Here is a 15,250-nt window from a genome sequence, read left to right as displayed (position 1 = left end):
CTTATACCTCCTTTTCTTTTTTTTAAACAAAATGTTTTTTTAAAAACAAAACAAAACAAACCAAAAATCTTTGTGGATGTGTGCAGCTCTGAGTATTTGCTTGTGGAGAATTATTTTCTTGTCTACCAGAATTCATCTGTTTTCTGCAGCTCTTCTCAAGCTTCCAACCAAGCTCTTGCTCTCGCTGGAGCAGACCATGTGGCTGGTGGTCTTCACATTTTTCTGCTGTTTCTCACCTTATGGTCTTCATGACTGCTTATGCATCATTCAAATTGCATGCTTCTTGCAGAGTTCTTCAACCATCATGTCCTTGAATCCACCTATCTGAGGAGCATAATAAGGATTTACAAATTAGAGCTCCACTATGCTTGACTTCTGACTTTAAGATCTAGCTTCAAAATAGATGCAAGGTCTGCCTTTGGAGCCTTTGATTGCACAACATCAGTCTTTCTGGGCAGTGTTGCCCTAACATTACCTTTCAGAGTTTTCCAGAAACCTGCTCTCCATGCCCAGCCTGTTTTTCGTTGTGTCAAATGGTCCTTCCTCTCTTTTTGAGTCCTTTAGAATGAGCCTAAATGAAGTCAGGAAGAATGCAGTCACTTTTCTGTTTGTGCTAGAGCTCTGCATTTAGTTCTTAATAAGACTGGCCCACGGCCATGCCCTGCCACAGAAAATAAATTTCATTAGGCTGATCTCACAGAGTACAGGATTGGATGGGTATCTACAGGTATGCTTGATAACCAGCTGCAAGAAGGCAGCTTAACCCACAATAGATTGTCTCATGTTGCTCTGGGCAAACACCCATGTAAACTTTGTTTTTAAAGCTGACCAAATATGTCTTGTTTAATACTACTTCCCTTGGCATTTGGTTGAGACTTGCCTGTTTTTTCTTCATGCTGCAGAGGTATTTTGCTTTCTCTGTACAACTGCATCTGAGAAGGCTGGATGTCCAGCTACATTTGTGACCTCTTTGTTGCTTACTGATTTGAAATTGGGACTGAAATGGGTGGTAGCCAAAAGCAGGTCATCTGGGAAAATTTTAAACAAAATGAGGTTTGACACCATTTATACTATCAGAGATGCTATCTCCGAAACTAACACACAAAAAGGAGGGTTGATTATTCTTCCTACTACATCTGTAGGTCACTCACTACCCGCATACTTGAGTTCTTCCCAAGCAGGCCCCCTGAAGGTGTCGCCCGCTCCTTCCATTTCATATCTGATCTGTGGTCCTTATTTTTAGGGAGATATCCATGTGCTTATTTCTCCAGTGAAAATCATTTGGAGGCATTCCACAGAATTGTTTTCATTTGGGGATGTCTGTTTAAAACAACCCACAGCTGCTCTAATTTCAGCTTTTTCATTTCTCCCTAAATTAAGCTCGTGAATTCATAGCTTAAGATTAGTTATGCCTAAAGGGTGCTTGGATTCACCTGTATCTCATTGCATGAAGCGTTGCTCAACTTTTGAAGCAAGCTTAGAGCATTTACTTTACAAATATATGCTTTGCGCTTAAGTACTTTCATTTTGAAAGCTATTTCGCAACTGCTGTGTTTAAGAGAAGTTTTCTTACTTCACCAAGGCCTGCAGTAGCCAAATGCTGTTGAATTAGTGTGTAGCTGCTTCTAGAGATACCTTCCACCGAAACACGCAAGATTGTCTCCTGCGTAAACACTCAGCCTTGCCTTCATATACTGACATGGCTTTTTTGGTCAGTAGGTATGCCAGGCTCTGCTCAGCAATAATTCCAGCCTCTTTGGCATTCTGCTCATTAGCCTGCTGTCAGAAAATTTTTGCTACTGCATATGCTGGGTGAAGAGGGACACATGGCAACAAAAATTACTTGCTGGTTGTTTTGTTGATCACAGCCCTCTTTTCTCTCATCCTGCAACTTTGCTGCACCTCCACGAAAAATGCTTCTTGGATTTTAAATTTTTACTGGTTTTATGTCTCCTTCTTCCTTCACTTTCCTTTTCTTCAGAGATGCTATAAATGAGGAATAGGGCAGATAAAATGCTTGATTTGACAAATATTTACCTCTCTTTCCTTATATGTGGATCCACAATGCTGTCAGTAATAGATATTAGATATAATGGAAGAAGATGAGACAGGATCGTTGAAACAGAAATATTCGTGAGTAACTTTACTTGTGATTTCTATTGCTCCACCACTTTTCACTTTTTCTTTTTTTTTTCCTTTTTTTTTTTTACCCTCCCCCTAATCCTTGGCAAACAATGACTTGTCAGAGTTCAAAGAAACCAATATGGTTGATGTATTTGTGATGTTATTAACCACATTTAAGAGTGTCTGAATGTGAGCATAAATGAGAAACTGAAATGTGGATTTTAACAGTTCTGAAGAAAACACAGTTACAGATTTTTATTTCACCTCAACTTCTTATAACTTGCTTACAAAGAAGAACATATTTAATACACAGCTGCTACAATGAAATATAACATCTGATAAAGAACAATGCTAAAATTGGGTGAGGGAAATTTTTGTGATTAAAAATAAGCATCCTATTTTCTGGAGAATTAATGTATGGATGGCAATGGATTGTGGGTGGTGGATGGAAGAATTATGTTGACTGGGGTGAAACACATTAAATCCTTCCATTGGTTCAGACTCCCACAAGCGCTTTTCCATGAGCCTCACAAAAGACCAGTTTTTGCTGAGTAGCGGGTAAAGAATCCTTTTGGCTGTGGGTGCTTATCTGTCTTTTCATGTGTAGTAAGTTCCTGTACTTGGTGAAAACAAAGGTGGTGAAAAAATAGTTCCAAAATGAAGAGGACAATGCTACAGTTGTAGAGCTCCTGAATGAATGACTGTTTCTATTCGCTCTTACAGTATTCGGGGAAATGGCTGGGGATGAGGTGAAGCCACCAACTTCCGTATTGCTGGCTCTGTGTTCATCCTGCAGAAGATGCTTGCGCTGTGTTGCCCTTAATGCATGTTGCTGTGTAGTGCTGGACACTGCTCCCCTTTGCCTGCATGATTTCTTGTGCAAGCATAGAAGTTTTAGGGCTGTTTCTTACATGGCAAGAACCGTTGTGTTAAGGAAAATGAACATACTGAAAGAAAACGACAAAATGTTTAGATTACATGGTTACATTTCTTCAAGGAGTATAACTGAGAATAACAAATAATGACTAATATTGAGATAGTCTGCGTCAGCCATTTGTACATGTATAACCCCTCTTGGTAAGGCAGCATATTTTTTTTTTAAAGCATGAATTTATTAACCATTAGACTATGAAGGATCTACATGGCATTGTTCTACAGTAATATTTAAAATCCAACTTCCTGTTCTGGTTTTGATTTTTTTTTTATTATGCTATGGGATGTAGTTGGAGATGACTTCATCAAAATACAGGACTTTGGTAGAAAGCAAGGTCAAGAGAAATACCTCATAGGCCATGGGTATTTGTTCTATCTTTGCCAGTATGTGAGGAAAAGGAAGGACAGTTCCTGTCTCACCTACTGCGGTTGCCATGTATAACTTTACCTTCTTGGTCATTCAGATCAATCATTTGGGCATTCCTCACTGTCATTCTCTAAATAGAAGGAAAGGACATACTTCCCCTTGCCTTCTTCCCTTCCATAAAAGGTAAAATCCCAATAAGCTCTATTTACGCAGTTCTTTGTTCTACTAAATGTGTTTGACAACATTTCTTTCTGGCTGCCACACCAAATCAGGAGATCCTTTGCATCGTCTCAGGTGCGTGCCTCTGAACAGCTGACCTTTGCATCGCTTAACAGAGCTAGCCTGAGAAGCACTTAGAGGAACACAGAGTCATTGGCTTATACATCGTGAGAGTGATCCATCTTTTGCCCAGTGCCATAAATTGTCTGTGGAGAGAACAACCCAGAATAAAGAACAAAAATTAAATTGCTAAATAACAGCTCGAAATAGAAAGCTCTGTAAAACTCACAATGTATTCCCCCTTTTTTCCTGCCATTTTATGCTATTTAGAAACAATTCATTTCCTGTTTTGAATGGAGTTAATTTTATCGCAGCTGTTTATTTTTGTTTTTAACAGCTTTAGTTTACACAGCCCTTTATAATTCCTAAGTATCTTTCTGATTTAGAATCTTGATTTGAGGCCAGCACAGCTCTAGGGCCACTGCTGAATTAAGTCTGATGTTGTGGTCTCTTTTTAATCCCTGTTTGAGCTGATCTGTTTTGGTACATTTTAGAATGTTGCTCTCAAAAAACCTGTAACTGGCGTAGCAGGAGTGTGGTGTTTTTGAAGTGTCTTGCGAAAACTAATGTCTCTTATATACTAATAGAGGAAAAAATGTGTGTGAAGTGTGAACTCTCTCCAGACAGTGTTGTCAGAAGTTAATCTTCATGAATACAAAATTATGTTGCATTTGTAAGGAGCATGAAGCAACAGAGAATTTTAGAGCTCTGTGTGTTTTAAAATAGCCCTATGTCAGTAGTTCCATATTTTGTCCCAGCCAAAAGCGGGGAACAGTTGGCTCCTGGGAATTTTAACTTCTTGCTGCTGATGCTGCCCTTGTTCAGACTTCAAGGAGCTTACTATAAAAGTGCATCCAACACTCAGATTTGAGCTGTGCCTTGTGGTGCCACAGATAATTCAGCAACAATAAATCCAGGGAAAACAATAGTGGTTTTGCTTGTAGAGCCAGAAATGGGAAGTGACACCCCCAACAGACTTGTGTCCTTCCTGAGAAATTTTCAAGATCTGGAAAATTTTCCTACTCTTAGGACTGGTGTGATAGTAGGCATGTTAGTGAGCACCCTGTTGGTGTTAGGTACTTAGCTTGTCGGTTTTCCAAATGCTGACAGAGAGCTGGCAGATTTTAGAAGAGCTACTGTTAAAAATTAAAAATTTAAAACAAACAAAAAAAACGTGAGAGGCCTGACTACTGTATCTTTTATCCCATCCTGGCTATACTTGAAGCATTTAATAACTAGACTTAAAAGCAAAAGCTGTGCTGGGTGTTTCTGAGGATAGCCATTTACTGAGCTGCTGGCCTTACCTCAGTGCTCAAGTTCACAGCCCCACCACAGCTGTGTCAGACTGCGTGGGTGTCTTGGTCCGCAGCAGCAGGAGATGACTGCGCCAACTGAAATGTTCTCCAGTTTTTAATGCCCATTTAGCGACCTGACCTTCCTGCTAACTGTAGCTCTTCCTGCTGAAAATTTCATGTTTAAAAATTGTCATCTGACAGTCTAGGTCCCTCAGGTTCCTGCTTAGTTGTGAGCTCTAGCTGCAGGCTAAATTTGTCTTTTGGGATAACTGTCCATCCCCCCATATCTGTTATCCCACTAAGCTGTTTGCTGTAGTGGCAAAAAAGGCCATAAAAAGCTGAAGAAAAAAGAAAAAAAGAGGATGGTTGGAAGAGGGACATTTTTCCAGTTTGAATAAGAGGATCACCTCAGCTACCAGCTATCCTTTCTTTGTGTAGGCAGGGCCAGGGAGGCCAATGCAGATGCACGTGGCAGGATTGCTCTGAGAGAATTGCTGGCATATATATATATGTTGGTGTATAGATAGATAGATAGATAGATAGATAGATAGATAGATATGGAAACAACCCAATGAAAAAATAAATGAAAGAATTTTTCAGGCAAGGGTGGGCATAGTGTTGCAAATCCTTGATTTCAAGTTCTTTATCTGTATAAATCAGAGGCGTAGGCATATATCTCAGCTTGAGAGGAAGGTAAGAGAGATTCTCCTTAGCATGTTGTTAAGAGTAAGGGCATGTTAGATTATTTTCTGCAGGACAGTTTTGTACTTGAATACTGTGTTATCATTTCTTAATGTTGCTACAGATCTTCATTTTATCAAATTAGTTCTCAGTTTCCACTGCACTTTAGTTCTCCTCTTCTGTCACCTTTGCCTCTTGCTCTCAGGCATGAAGTAATATTAGCAAGACCAGACTAGTTCTTGGAAAAGCCAGGTCTTTTGTTCTTATTTATTTAAGTCCAGAGGGCTCCTCATTTTGTGTCAGTCAAAAAATAATAAATGATGTCATTTTTCCAGTTGATCAGGAAGAATGGAAGAACTCTTTTAACTTTGAAGGAGCTTTGTAAGGGTAGCCTCTGTATCTGGCCACTCAAATGCAGTTTAGCTTGGACAGTCATCACTTCAGTCTGTTCTGTCATAATTAAAAAAAAAAAAAATGCTGCTACTTCCTATGTTGCTTTCATTATCAGGACTGTATACTGAGACAAAGCTGTGTGGCAGCATAGAGAATAAAATGACACTTGGATTATCATTAAACACAGATGGGTGATGCTAGGGAAATCTGTTGTAAGCCTGAGGTGAAGTTTCTGATACAAGGTGTGATGTCTCGTCATAAAAGAATGGTCATAACAGATGAAGATGCCATAATGAAAAACCCAGAAACAAAAGCCTAATTCTTACTGGAGTCCCTTAAGGTTTGTGATCTCTCCTTCATGCAGGCTTCAAAGATCTGGAAGCCTGTGTGAGACCTGTTAAGTAATTCCCATAATTACTACCATATTTTACTTCTATCCACTGGCCAAGGTCCAGATCCTCTTCTCCCACAATTAGCGATGCAGAAAACCTATTTTAATTATTTATTTTAAAGATAGCTTTTCTGTTCATTTTAGGGAGTGGTTAAGAGCATTCATGGATTTTAGCAGTTAAAATTCAGTTTCCTGTGGAGGAAGGTCTCTGGACTGCTCTTTCCCTCCATCACAGAGTAATCTGAGGAGATTTTGACAAGGATGAAAGGATGAAAGAAAGAAACTTTGCCAGAGGGTAATTTTCCCATCCCATATTAAGAAGAGAGAGGCAGTGATTTTGCTGTGTTACCTGAAGAGATTTATACTTCTCTGGCTTAATTAATTTACCCTTGCCTCTCTGAGTGCTTCTGCACTGTGGAATGGCTCTGCTATGGAAAACCTTTCCCCTCCAACTACAGCACAGAGTAGTGAATGCTTGAATCCCCTGGTTATTGCTTTCCTGAGCTCTGGAAGAGAAGGAGCACACAGAATTTACTGATGGCAGGAATACTGTCGTTCTAACTACCATAATAAACCAGTAAAACCAAATTTGAAGTTTTCCCCTAGGACATCTTGGGAAAATAAAAAGGTCCAAGTAAAGACACCAAGACCCAGCATATTTAAGAAAAGAACTGTAATATTATTATTTAGAATGCTTTAGAATTCCAGTCCTGAACAGTGTATGGAACAAATAACTTGTTCTGTGCTATCTAAATTGCATGCTTGAACAGAATTACCTATATTCAACAGGTAGATGTAGCAGCCAGACAGGAGGGCAGAGAGCCTAAGCATTTTGCTTAGTGTTTAGTCCTTTTGTTTGTTTCTAATTGGAAACTTTCTCTAATTCTGCATTCATACTCCTTTCATGTTTTGGATACAGAAGCAGCATATGATGACTTTCCTACTTAACAGTTTTGCTAAAATTCCTGGCCTGACATAATTCCTGGTTTCATTTCCTAGCAACACCCTGGTGTTGAAAACAGTTTAACAGCTGAGCCCCTTGTGTCCTTAGTCATGAAGTTCTGCCTGTAGGCCACAGGATTTGCAGTTGTGTCTGTCCTTCGTCAGAGAAGCTCAAAGTAGCCTTTGAAGAAGATGCTGTTTTGTACTGGGTAGTTGTGCTCCTAAACAGTGAATTACCAGGAAGAAAAGAAGTTTCCCCCAAAACAAGTTGCTGCTCACCAGCATGGCAGAAAGTTGTTGGATGGAGACTGCTGATTGTTAAAACTGAAGACATCGCTTGAATCAGGGAGGCAAAAGCAAAGCATCCAGTTGACAATATTAAAAATGTTATTCATCAATATTTTTATTTGCTTCACAAATATATTTTTTCTTTAGGTAATTCCTCTGTTTGGTTTTGAAGGATTATTCTAGTGTAGGCTGGAAATAATATTCAGATGCTTTCAGCTCAGGAATGCTGTTTCATTCTGTTTCTGTTGCTTATACCTATCAGAGAGTTGTAGAAACTGAGGCATTATGAAGGTTTTATAAAACTTCCCATGTGCTCTGCAACTTGTAGCCCTTTTATAGGTATCCAGTAGACTTTGCCCTATCTTAGCACCATTTCTTGCCTTTTGGCAGAAATACAGATAATTTGGGGGTAATATTACTTACTTACCAAAGGGAAGAGGGAAAGAGGTTTGTATATAATCTCTACTTGATTTTAGATGTCTATATTTTAAAGAAGAATCTTCTGTATTGGCAACCTCTTATGATGAAAATCCATTGCAATCACTTTGTGGAACTTGATACAAAACTAATTAAAAACATAAGTTTACTTGAATTTTTTCTGTCTTTGACTTGTAAGATCCACGTCTGTGGCACCATGAATCCTTGTGAGGGGAATGGCTGCTATAGTAGCAGCATTTGCTCTGGTTTTCCGGGAAACATAGTTAAGTCAGACTGTAATGTAGGAAGGGCCACAAAGTTAGTGAAGAGTTTGGAGAGGAAGCCATGAGAGGAGTGGATAATGTCACTTGTTTTGTTCAGACTGGAGAAGAAGAGACTGAGGGGAGACCTCATGGTGGCTATGGCTTCCTCACAAGGGGAGGAGGAGGGGCAGGTGCTGATCTCTTCTCTCTGGTGACCAGTGACAAAACCCAAGAGAATGGCAGGAAGATGTGCCCTCAGACACATGGTGTGAACTGCAGGGTTGTCATATGCAGGGACAGGAGTTGGACTCGATGATCCTTGTGGGTCACTTCCAACTCAGGACATTCTGTGATTCTGTGAAGGAAGATTTAAATGATCCAGGGAACAGTTTCAATTGGAGGAATCTTCAGTAGGTCACTTGCTGTTCAGTGACTTTTTGGCCTGATTCTGCACCATTCTGCAAAGTGGCTGAAGCATCACCATATTGCATCTGTGGCCTGTGCTATTCAAACAGCAGATATTTCAGACAAGCACAGATAAATTTTCCTATTCTCTGAGAGAAGTAATGCAAATCAGAATGTCATTTTTTATCTATTATATTCCTAGAGGACAGCGTGCATGGGTGCTTTTCTTATGAGGCTGTCTATGCTGCAGAGAGATTTAATTTTCAGCGAGGAATGTATTATGCAGCTTATTTTATTGCAAATTTGTTTAAACAGCTTTTAGCTTTATATTTTTTCAGTTAGGTAATGTAACTTTAGATACTAATTGCATAATTGGCTTGATATGAGTCACACAGATTTAAGGTACAGCACGCCTGGTTTGACTGCTTGTTAGCTTTAAGTGGCTTTACACGATAGGTGCCCTACAACTGAATTTAACTCTTTCATTTATTGAGTTCTCTTCCAAATAATTTTTGTCTGAGGAAAAAGGATTTTCTTGGTACTCAGGGAATTGGTGTCTTCATGAAGTTTTGTTATTGGAGTATGCATGTTTTGTGGATTGGTGTAAGTCCTAACTGGTACACCAATGCAATGAAATAACGTGATTTTTAAAACTCAAAAATGAGCGCATGACACAGAGAGCATCTTCTCTACCTATTTCTTGTAGTTTCATTTTCTGTTAGAGGATAGTGGGGGGGATCATTTTCTAGTTACAATCTGTTTTCAAAATCGTGAGCATCACACCTAAGATTCCTTCTTTGTCCCTTCATTTCACAGGCCTAAAAGATGCTACAGGCTCTGAGAGTGATGGTGGTGACTCTTGCAGCACAAAATCAGAAGGAGCCAATGGAGGCACGACAATCCAACCCAAAAAGGTCAAGGGTGTTGGCTTCGGAGATATCTTCAAAGACAAACCTATAAAGCTACGACCAAGGTCAATAGAAGTTGAAAATGATTTTCTCCCAGCAGATAAGGTACGTGTCAGTTCTTAATTCTCTCTTGGTGTTTGTTTGAAGAAGTTTTCATCCCAAAGTTCTAAATTCTGTCACTAATCAAAACATGAAGCTTTATAGTCATTATTTCCTAATCTTTCTATGATCAAGATTCTGCTTCTTTTCTTTTGCCACAAACCCAAAAGTGGATTCCAGTGAGATTTGCTGCCTGTGAGAACTGTTATGTTGCTTAAAGGTTTACTCCTCTATTAGAGAACTCTTTCTGGTAAAGAACAAAACTGGAGAGGCTTTTCATGTTTTTACTTACTCAGATTATGGTAAAAAGAAATTGCTAATTCTTACGTAAACTGTCACCGTGCCGTCATTTTGCTTAAAAAAAAAAAGAGAAGCTTTGGCAAATACATAAATACCTCAACTAGTTTTTTAAAGGGATTAGTAAAACAGAAAGCATATTATTTATGGATTTGTTCTATGTGACATAAAAAGAAAGTCCTGAGGCCAACACTTGGGGAAAAAATTTACTTTCCGACAAATTGAAGCAGGCCATCTTTTTAGAGAGCACTCTTTGTTCCAAAGCCTCCAAAACTATCACTAAATAAATTAGAAATAGAGAGACTAGAAAGCAAAATGAGGTGTTTCAAATAAACTGGAGGAGGCAAACTTTTTGTTGGTTCGTTGTTTTTTGTTTGTTTGTGGGTTTGTTTGTTGTTTTGGTTTGTTTGGGTTTTTTTGTTTTGTTTATCTGGGTTTTTTTTAAAGGATTGATAACTCTGAGCTTTATTCATTAGGAAAACAAACAAATAAGTGCATTTTTTCCTAATGAAGTAACAACTAAAGAAAAATCTGTGAAATCCTTCCTTTAAGTGAACGATTAGATTTGCAAAGTGTTACTGATTCGCTAAGTAGCGTTAGGAGGCTTCCACAGCCTGGATTTCTGCTGTGGCTGTAGTTCCCTGATGCATTTTCTTTGGCTCCATGGTGATATTAAGAAGCTCCTGGGCAGCTGCTCTTGTTCCCTGGTGTGGCAACTTCTCACCTTTTGAGTTGTGCTTGTCCATTTGTCTGTAAAACCAGATGCTTTAGGAATTACATCTTTTGGCCCAAAAAGCTTTTCTTTTTTTACCTAGATCATTTGCATGGCCTGGTTTATAGCACAGCACCCACCCCCACATCCACCCTGAGTTATAGTGGTACAGCAGAAGGGGAGACCCTGCAAAGGCATGGCAGAAACTTAAGTTAGTTATATTGAGGGAGTTTTAGTTCATATTTTATGACAGACTGCAATTTACATTCTCTATAAGGAGGGTAGTGGAGAGCTAGGATAATCTAAGCAAAGGAAAAACCTAGACTGAATTACTCCTTAACCATTGCTGACTTCTTTACAGTCTGCAGGGTACCCTGCTTGTCTTCTGTTTCTGGGTGGGCTTATTGACTCTCGTGCAGGGCATGCTTAACGTACAAGACCAGGAGATGCTGAGCTGTATTCCAATGGCACCTCATCAAAGAAGCCCCCCTGGGATACAAGATAGGGCCAGGCCAGGCCTGGCAGTGCTCACTGCTCACTGACCACTGAACCTTCTTCCTGCCAGAGTGATGGAGTGGGGTAGAGAGCAGTGAAGTCAGCTTTGCGTGGAGCCATCAAGGTCTCTATCCGCAGCGTGGTTTATTTGTGACCCTGACAACCTGACAGTGTTTAAGGTGCAATTATGCTTTGTGAAAGATTTGAAAGTATGCTGAAAAAGAATCTTCCCAGCACGTGAACTTGGTTAATAAAAGGTGTTTTGGTTCTTTTTACTCTATTTTAGAGCATTTTTGTTTTTACCATTTGATGGCTGCCTGTGATCTTGTTCATACAAGTCCTGTTTAAGGAAAATTGCTTTTTTCTATGGGAAGCACCTGATAGCAGGCAGACTTAAACTCATGCATGGCTGTACTTAAACCTGGGATTTTTTTGGACTCAGGACATAAAACGTTCTGTAGCATCAGGAAATGTCTGTTTTAATAATGCACTTCTACAAGAGATGAGTTTTAAATTATACACTTTCCCACATCTAAGTATGTAAAGGAAATACACAGTAGAGAAAGAAAATCATGTAAGATAAACACACTATTATAATTTACATTATAATATAGTGTTTATAATTGGTGTGTAACATAAACATTCACATGTAAAGGTTATATATATGTAGGCACGGACCAGAATTCAAGTGTTGCACAAAATTCAGTTCTCTTGAGTCTGATATAGGCAAATTAGAATTTACAAATGATAAGGCCTTGTTAATGCCACATGAGGATTTCTTGTGTCTGCAGTTTACTATAATTACAGCTATTGCTAGAGTAGTGATTGTAAATGGGAACTGGTTAAAGTAAATTACATATCCTTTGGACTCTGGAGTACCTTGTTTTAATGTGAAGTGTTCGCAAAGTGTTTATGAAGTGGCATTCATTCCCTGAAGGGAATTCTTACTCTATAATAATGAAAAGTCTTACCTTTGTTTTTCACAAAGAACAAATATTTGTGTAGCATAAGTAAATTGGTTTGTTACCCAGAATTTTCAGAATATTTTTAAAATTCTCCATCCTACCCACAGACCTTTCTTCCTATATCATCAGATTTCACCTAAAGTTGTCATGGTTTATGGAAAATAATGGCTTCATTTTTGTAAACAAAATCCATTATTTGTGTTTCAGTTGTGTAGCTAACTAAAAGCAACACATCTTTGCCGTTGTTGCTTTTTTCCTGTCTAGAGTCAGGCTGGTTAACCTTTGAGCAGTGCCCTTCAGAGGCTTCAGCACCATGATCTTTGCCTGCTTGTGGTACCAAAACGTGATGCACTGGCACGTTTAGTTACGGTTGCAAAACATTAACCTCCCAAGTACTTCTCTCCTGGCTGCAAGAAATTCCTCCCTCATAATTACTATGTTCTTTGCCATTTAATGCTGGCTGAGAGAGAGAATCCTGCATTAAGTTTGTCATTCCAAGCAAGGTCATATTTAGCTTGAGGGCTCTGCATACTGGATCAAAAGTCTTGCAATGTATGATGCAGAGTGCCAAATCGGTACAATGTTTTCTCTAGCAGTGTAGTTTTTAATGGGATCTTTGCCCTGGTATGTGCCTTGCTCATTTACAAGTAGCCTCAGTTTTTCAATAATTTGTAATCTTGAAGAAGCAGAAACAATGCTTTTTTTTCTTTTTATTTTCCTCCGAGTTTGGAAACCCTAAAACTTTCTCTTGCTTCTTCTTGATGCACTTACTGATGAAACATTTTATGTATTACTGTAATGATACTGCTACCTTTTGATTTAAAATATTTCTTAACCACTACTGGTTTTTTTAAACATCAATAAATTACTGTGAGGGTTTTATAATGTTGGATTACTTAGAACAAGATAATTCCCACGGAAAATGTCAGTCCCATTTACAGAAGAATCAGCAGAATCTCATTTTGTTGGCGTTATCACTTGGTATTCTAATGTGTTTTCAGTTCTATGAATCATAAGTTTAAATCATCTTTCACGCAGAGGTGATATGTATTACTGAGGTGTTAAGAATGCTTTTACACAAATATTGGCAGGATTATGAGGACAGAAAGGATTGCTGCCAGCTGAGCAGAAGCAGATGCCATTATGCTCTTCTATAAATTACTGGGCAGTTTGATGTGCTCCAAGTGTTAGCCCAGTGGTAACAATGTAGGATATCGTGGCCCTTGTCTTTTAAGGTGATCAATAAACTCTCTAAAGACAAAACTGAGGAATTGTAGTGAAACCCCATTGGTTTTATAGGTGTGCAGAATTCATTGCTTTGCTGTTCTTTGTTCTAAAAATCACATTATCCTAGGCAAATTATTGATGCGGTTGTGGGAATTTAATTGGAGCAGTGCCATCTGAGCTGTGCTTTTTTAAAAAAATAAAATAATCAAATACTTACGCTTTGTAGTTCTTTTCTTTGCCTGTTTGCATTGATGAATCGACCACTGGCCATGTATAACTCGAATCAGATTCCTTGGCTCTGTCAAATTTCAATTAATAATTGGTGTAAGTGAACTTATTTATAATGCTTCATGTGACTGAAGACATAGCTTGCTGACAGATTAATTTTTTAAAAGAAATACAATATGTATATAGGTAGGTTGTGTCTTCTGAGAAAATTCAGTGTAACACGGTTAAAGTAGCACAAGTTTTATGGGCAAATAGAAATGCCTGTTTCAAATGTCCTCCTTTTACTCATGCAGCCTCAAGACATTTATACAGGTGTTTATGCCTTTTTTTTTTCCTTTTTCATTTTGTAGTAGCTTATCTAAAACTTCTGTTTCTAGGTTGGGCTTCCTTCCATTATGATCTGTATGTGCTTCCGTTCTTACAAGCTATCACTTTTTCCTCTCCTGTATCTAAAAATAAACCTCGAAAAGTATAGGAAAATTAATTCAAAATTTTCCATTTGAGATATATTTGTAGCTTTCTTCAGGCAAGACATTCATAGTTGGCTAGCAGTGGTGAATTTGAGCAGACCTAGATTTCATTAACAGCCTTTGATGAGGTCACGTGAGTGTTTGCCAGAACTTAATGTAAATTATACTCAACCATCAAAGTGGGGAATGTTATAGCGACCGTAATGATTTAATGTAAAGGAGGAGGCTGTCATGGATGTAGATCCAACAACTTGCAAGATCTAGTTAGCTGATATTTGAGATCCTTCTCACTGCAAAGCACTGAATGTATACAGAAGTGTTTATTTCTGTGTTTATTTAGTATGTTTGGGACAGAAGAAATTGAGAAGAAATAATGGAAGTAGACACAAGAGCTATAAGGGCTAGAAGCTCATGTCAATTATTGACTCTACCTGTCCTCTGTAATAAGATAGAAATTTATAAACCCTGAGACTGAGTGCCTGCAAGCTCTCAATTTCTATTTTGAGTTGGTGAGCTGGGGACCCAGAAGCCGTGGTGAATGCCTTGCACTGACAGTCATGTCTTTCCCACACCTGTTCTGTCAGCTCCTGTCTGCTTGCTTGTAGAAAACATTTTCCCTCTTAATTTTTCAGTTGTCATTTAAAAAGAAATCTTGGAGAGATGCAAGTTGGAGGCTCCTCCTGGCGTTTCTAAACCAGCCAATATTGTGCCAGCGCTGCCCAGCAGCACCCATGGTGCACAGCTGGCACTGGCTGCGGGTGCCATACATGTTGGTCTGCGCTTCCTATGGCACAGCTCGCTGCTGCTTGCTGTTCCTCTCCAGCGCCTTTGGAGATGCTTGCTCCCCTAAGAGAAATGTTGAAGCCAGTGTTCAAAATACTGAGATAATGGAAAATATAGATGCGAGCAAAACCCCCGGTACTGAATAGAAACGCTATTAAGAATGCCTGCTGAGGCAGAGAGCGTTTCTCAGCCCTCTGCTGTGCACGTGTAGCACTTTGCACTTGAAAGCACAGGCTCCTGGTGTTCATTTATTCAGAGACAGTCATCAGTGATGGCAGCAGCGGTCAT

At 39.0% G+C, this 15,250-nt stretch overlaps 1 protein-coding gene across 4 annotated transcripts in view; it reads left to right on the top strand.

Moving 5' to 3' along the window:
• The window catches only part of SH3KBP1 (SH3 domain containing kinase binding protein 1), a 141,207-nt gene that overhangs the window by 46,092 nt on the left and 79,865 nt on the right, over positions 1-15,250 (top strand). For all 4 annotated transcript variants that reach the window (XM_080356244.1, XM_080356243.1, XM_080356242.1 and 1 more), the window contains one exon: positions 9,595-9,791. In XM_080356244.1, the coding sequence (XP_080212370.1) occupies positions 9,595-9,791 (197 nt within the window). The remainder of the gene's footprint in view (positions 1-9,594; positions 9,792-15,250) is intronic.

Source organism: Nesoenas mayeri (assembly GCF_963082525.1).
Source record: "Nesoenas mayeri genome assembly, chromosome: 1".
In the NCBI taxonomy this organism is placed as follows: domain Eukaryota; kingdom Metazoa; phylum Chordata; class Aves; order Columbiformes; family Columbidae; genus Nesoenas; species Nesoenas mayeri.
The sequence above is the reverse complement of the archived record's forward strand: the minus strand, read 5'-3'. Positions and strand labels throughout refer to the sequence as shown.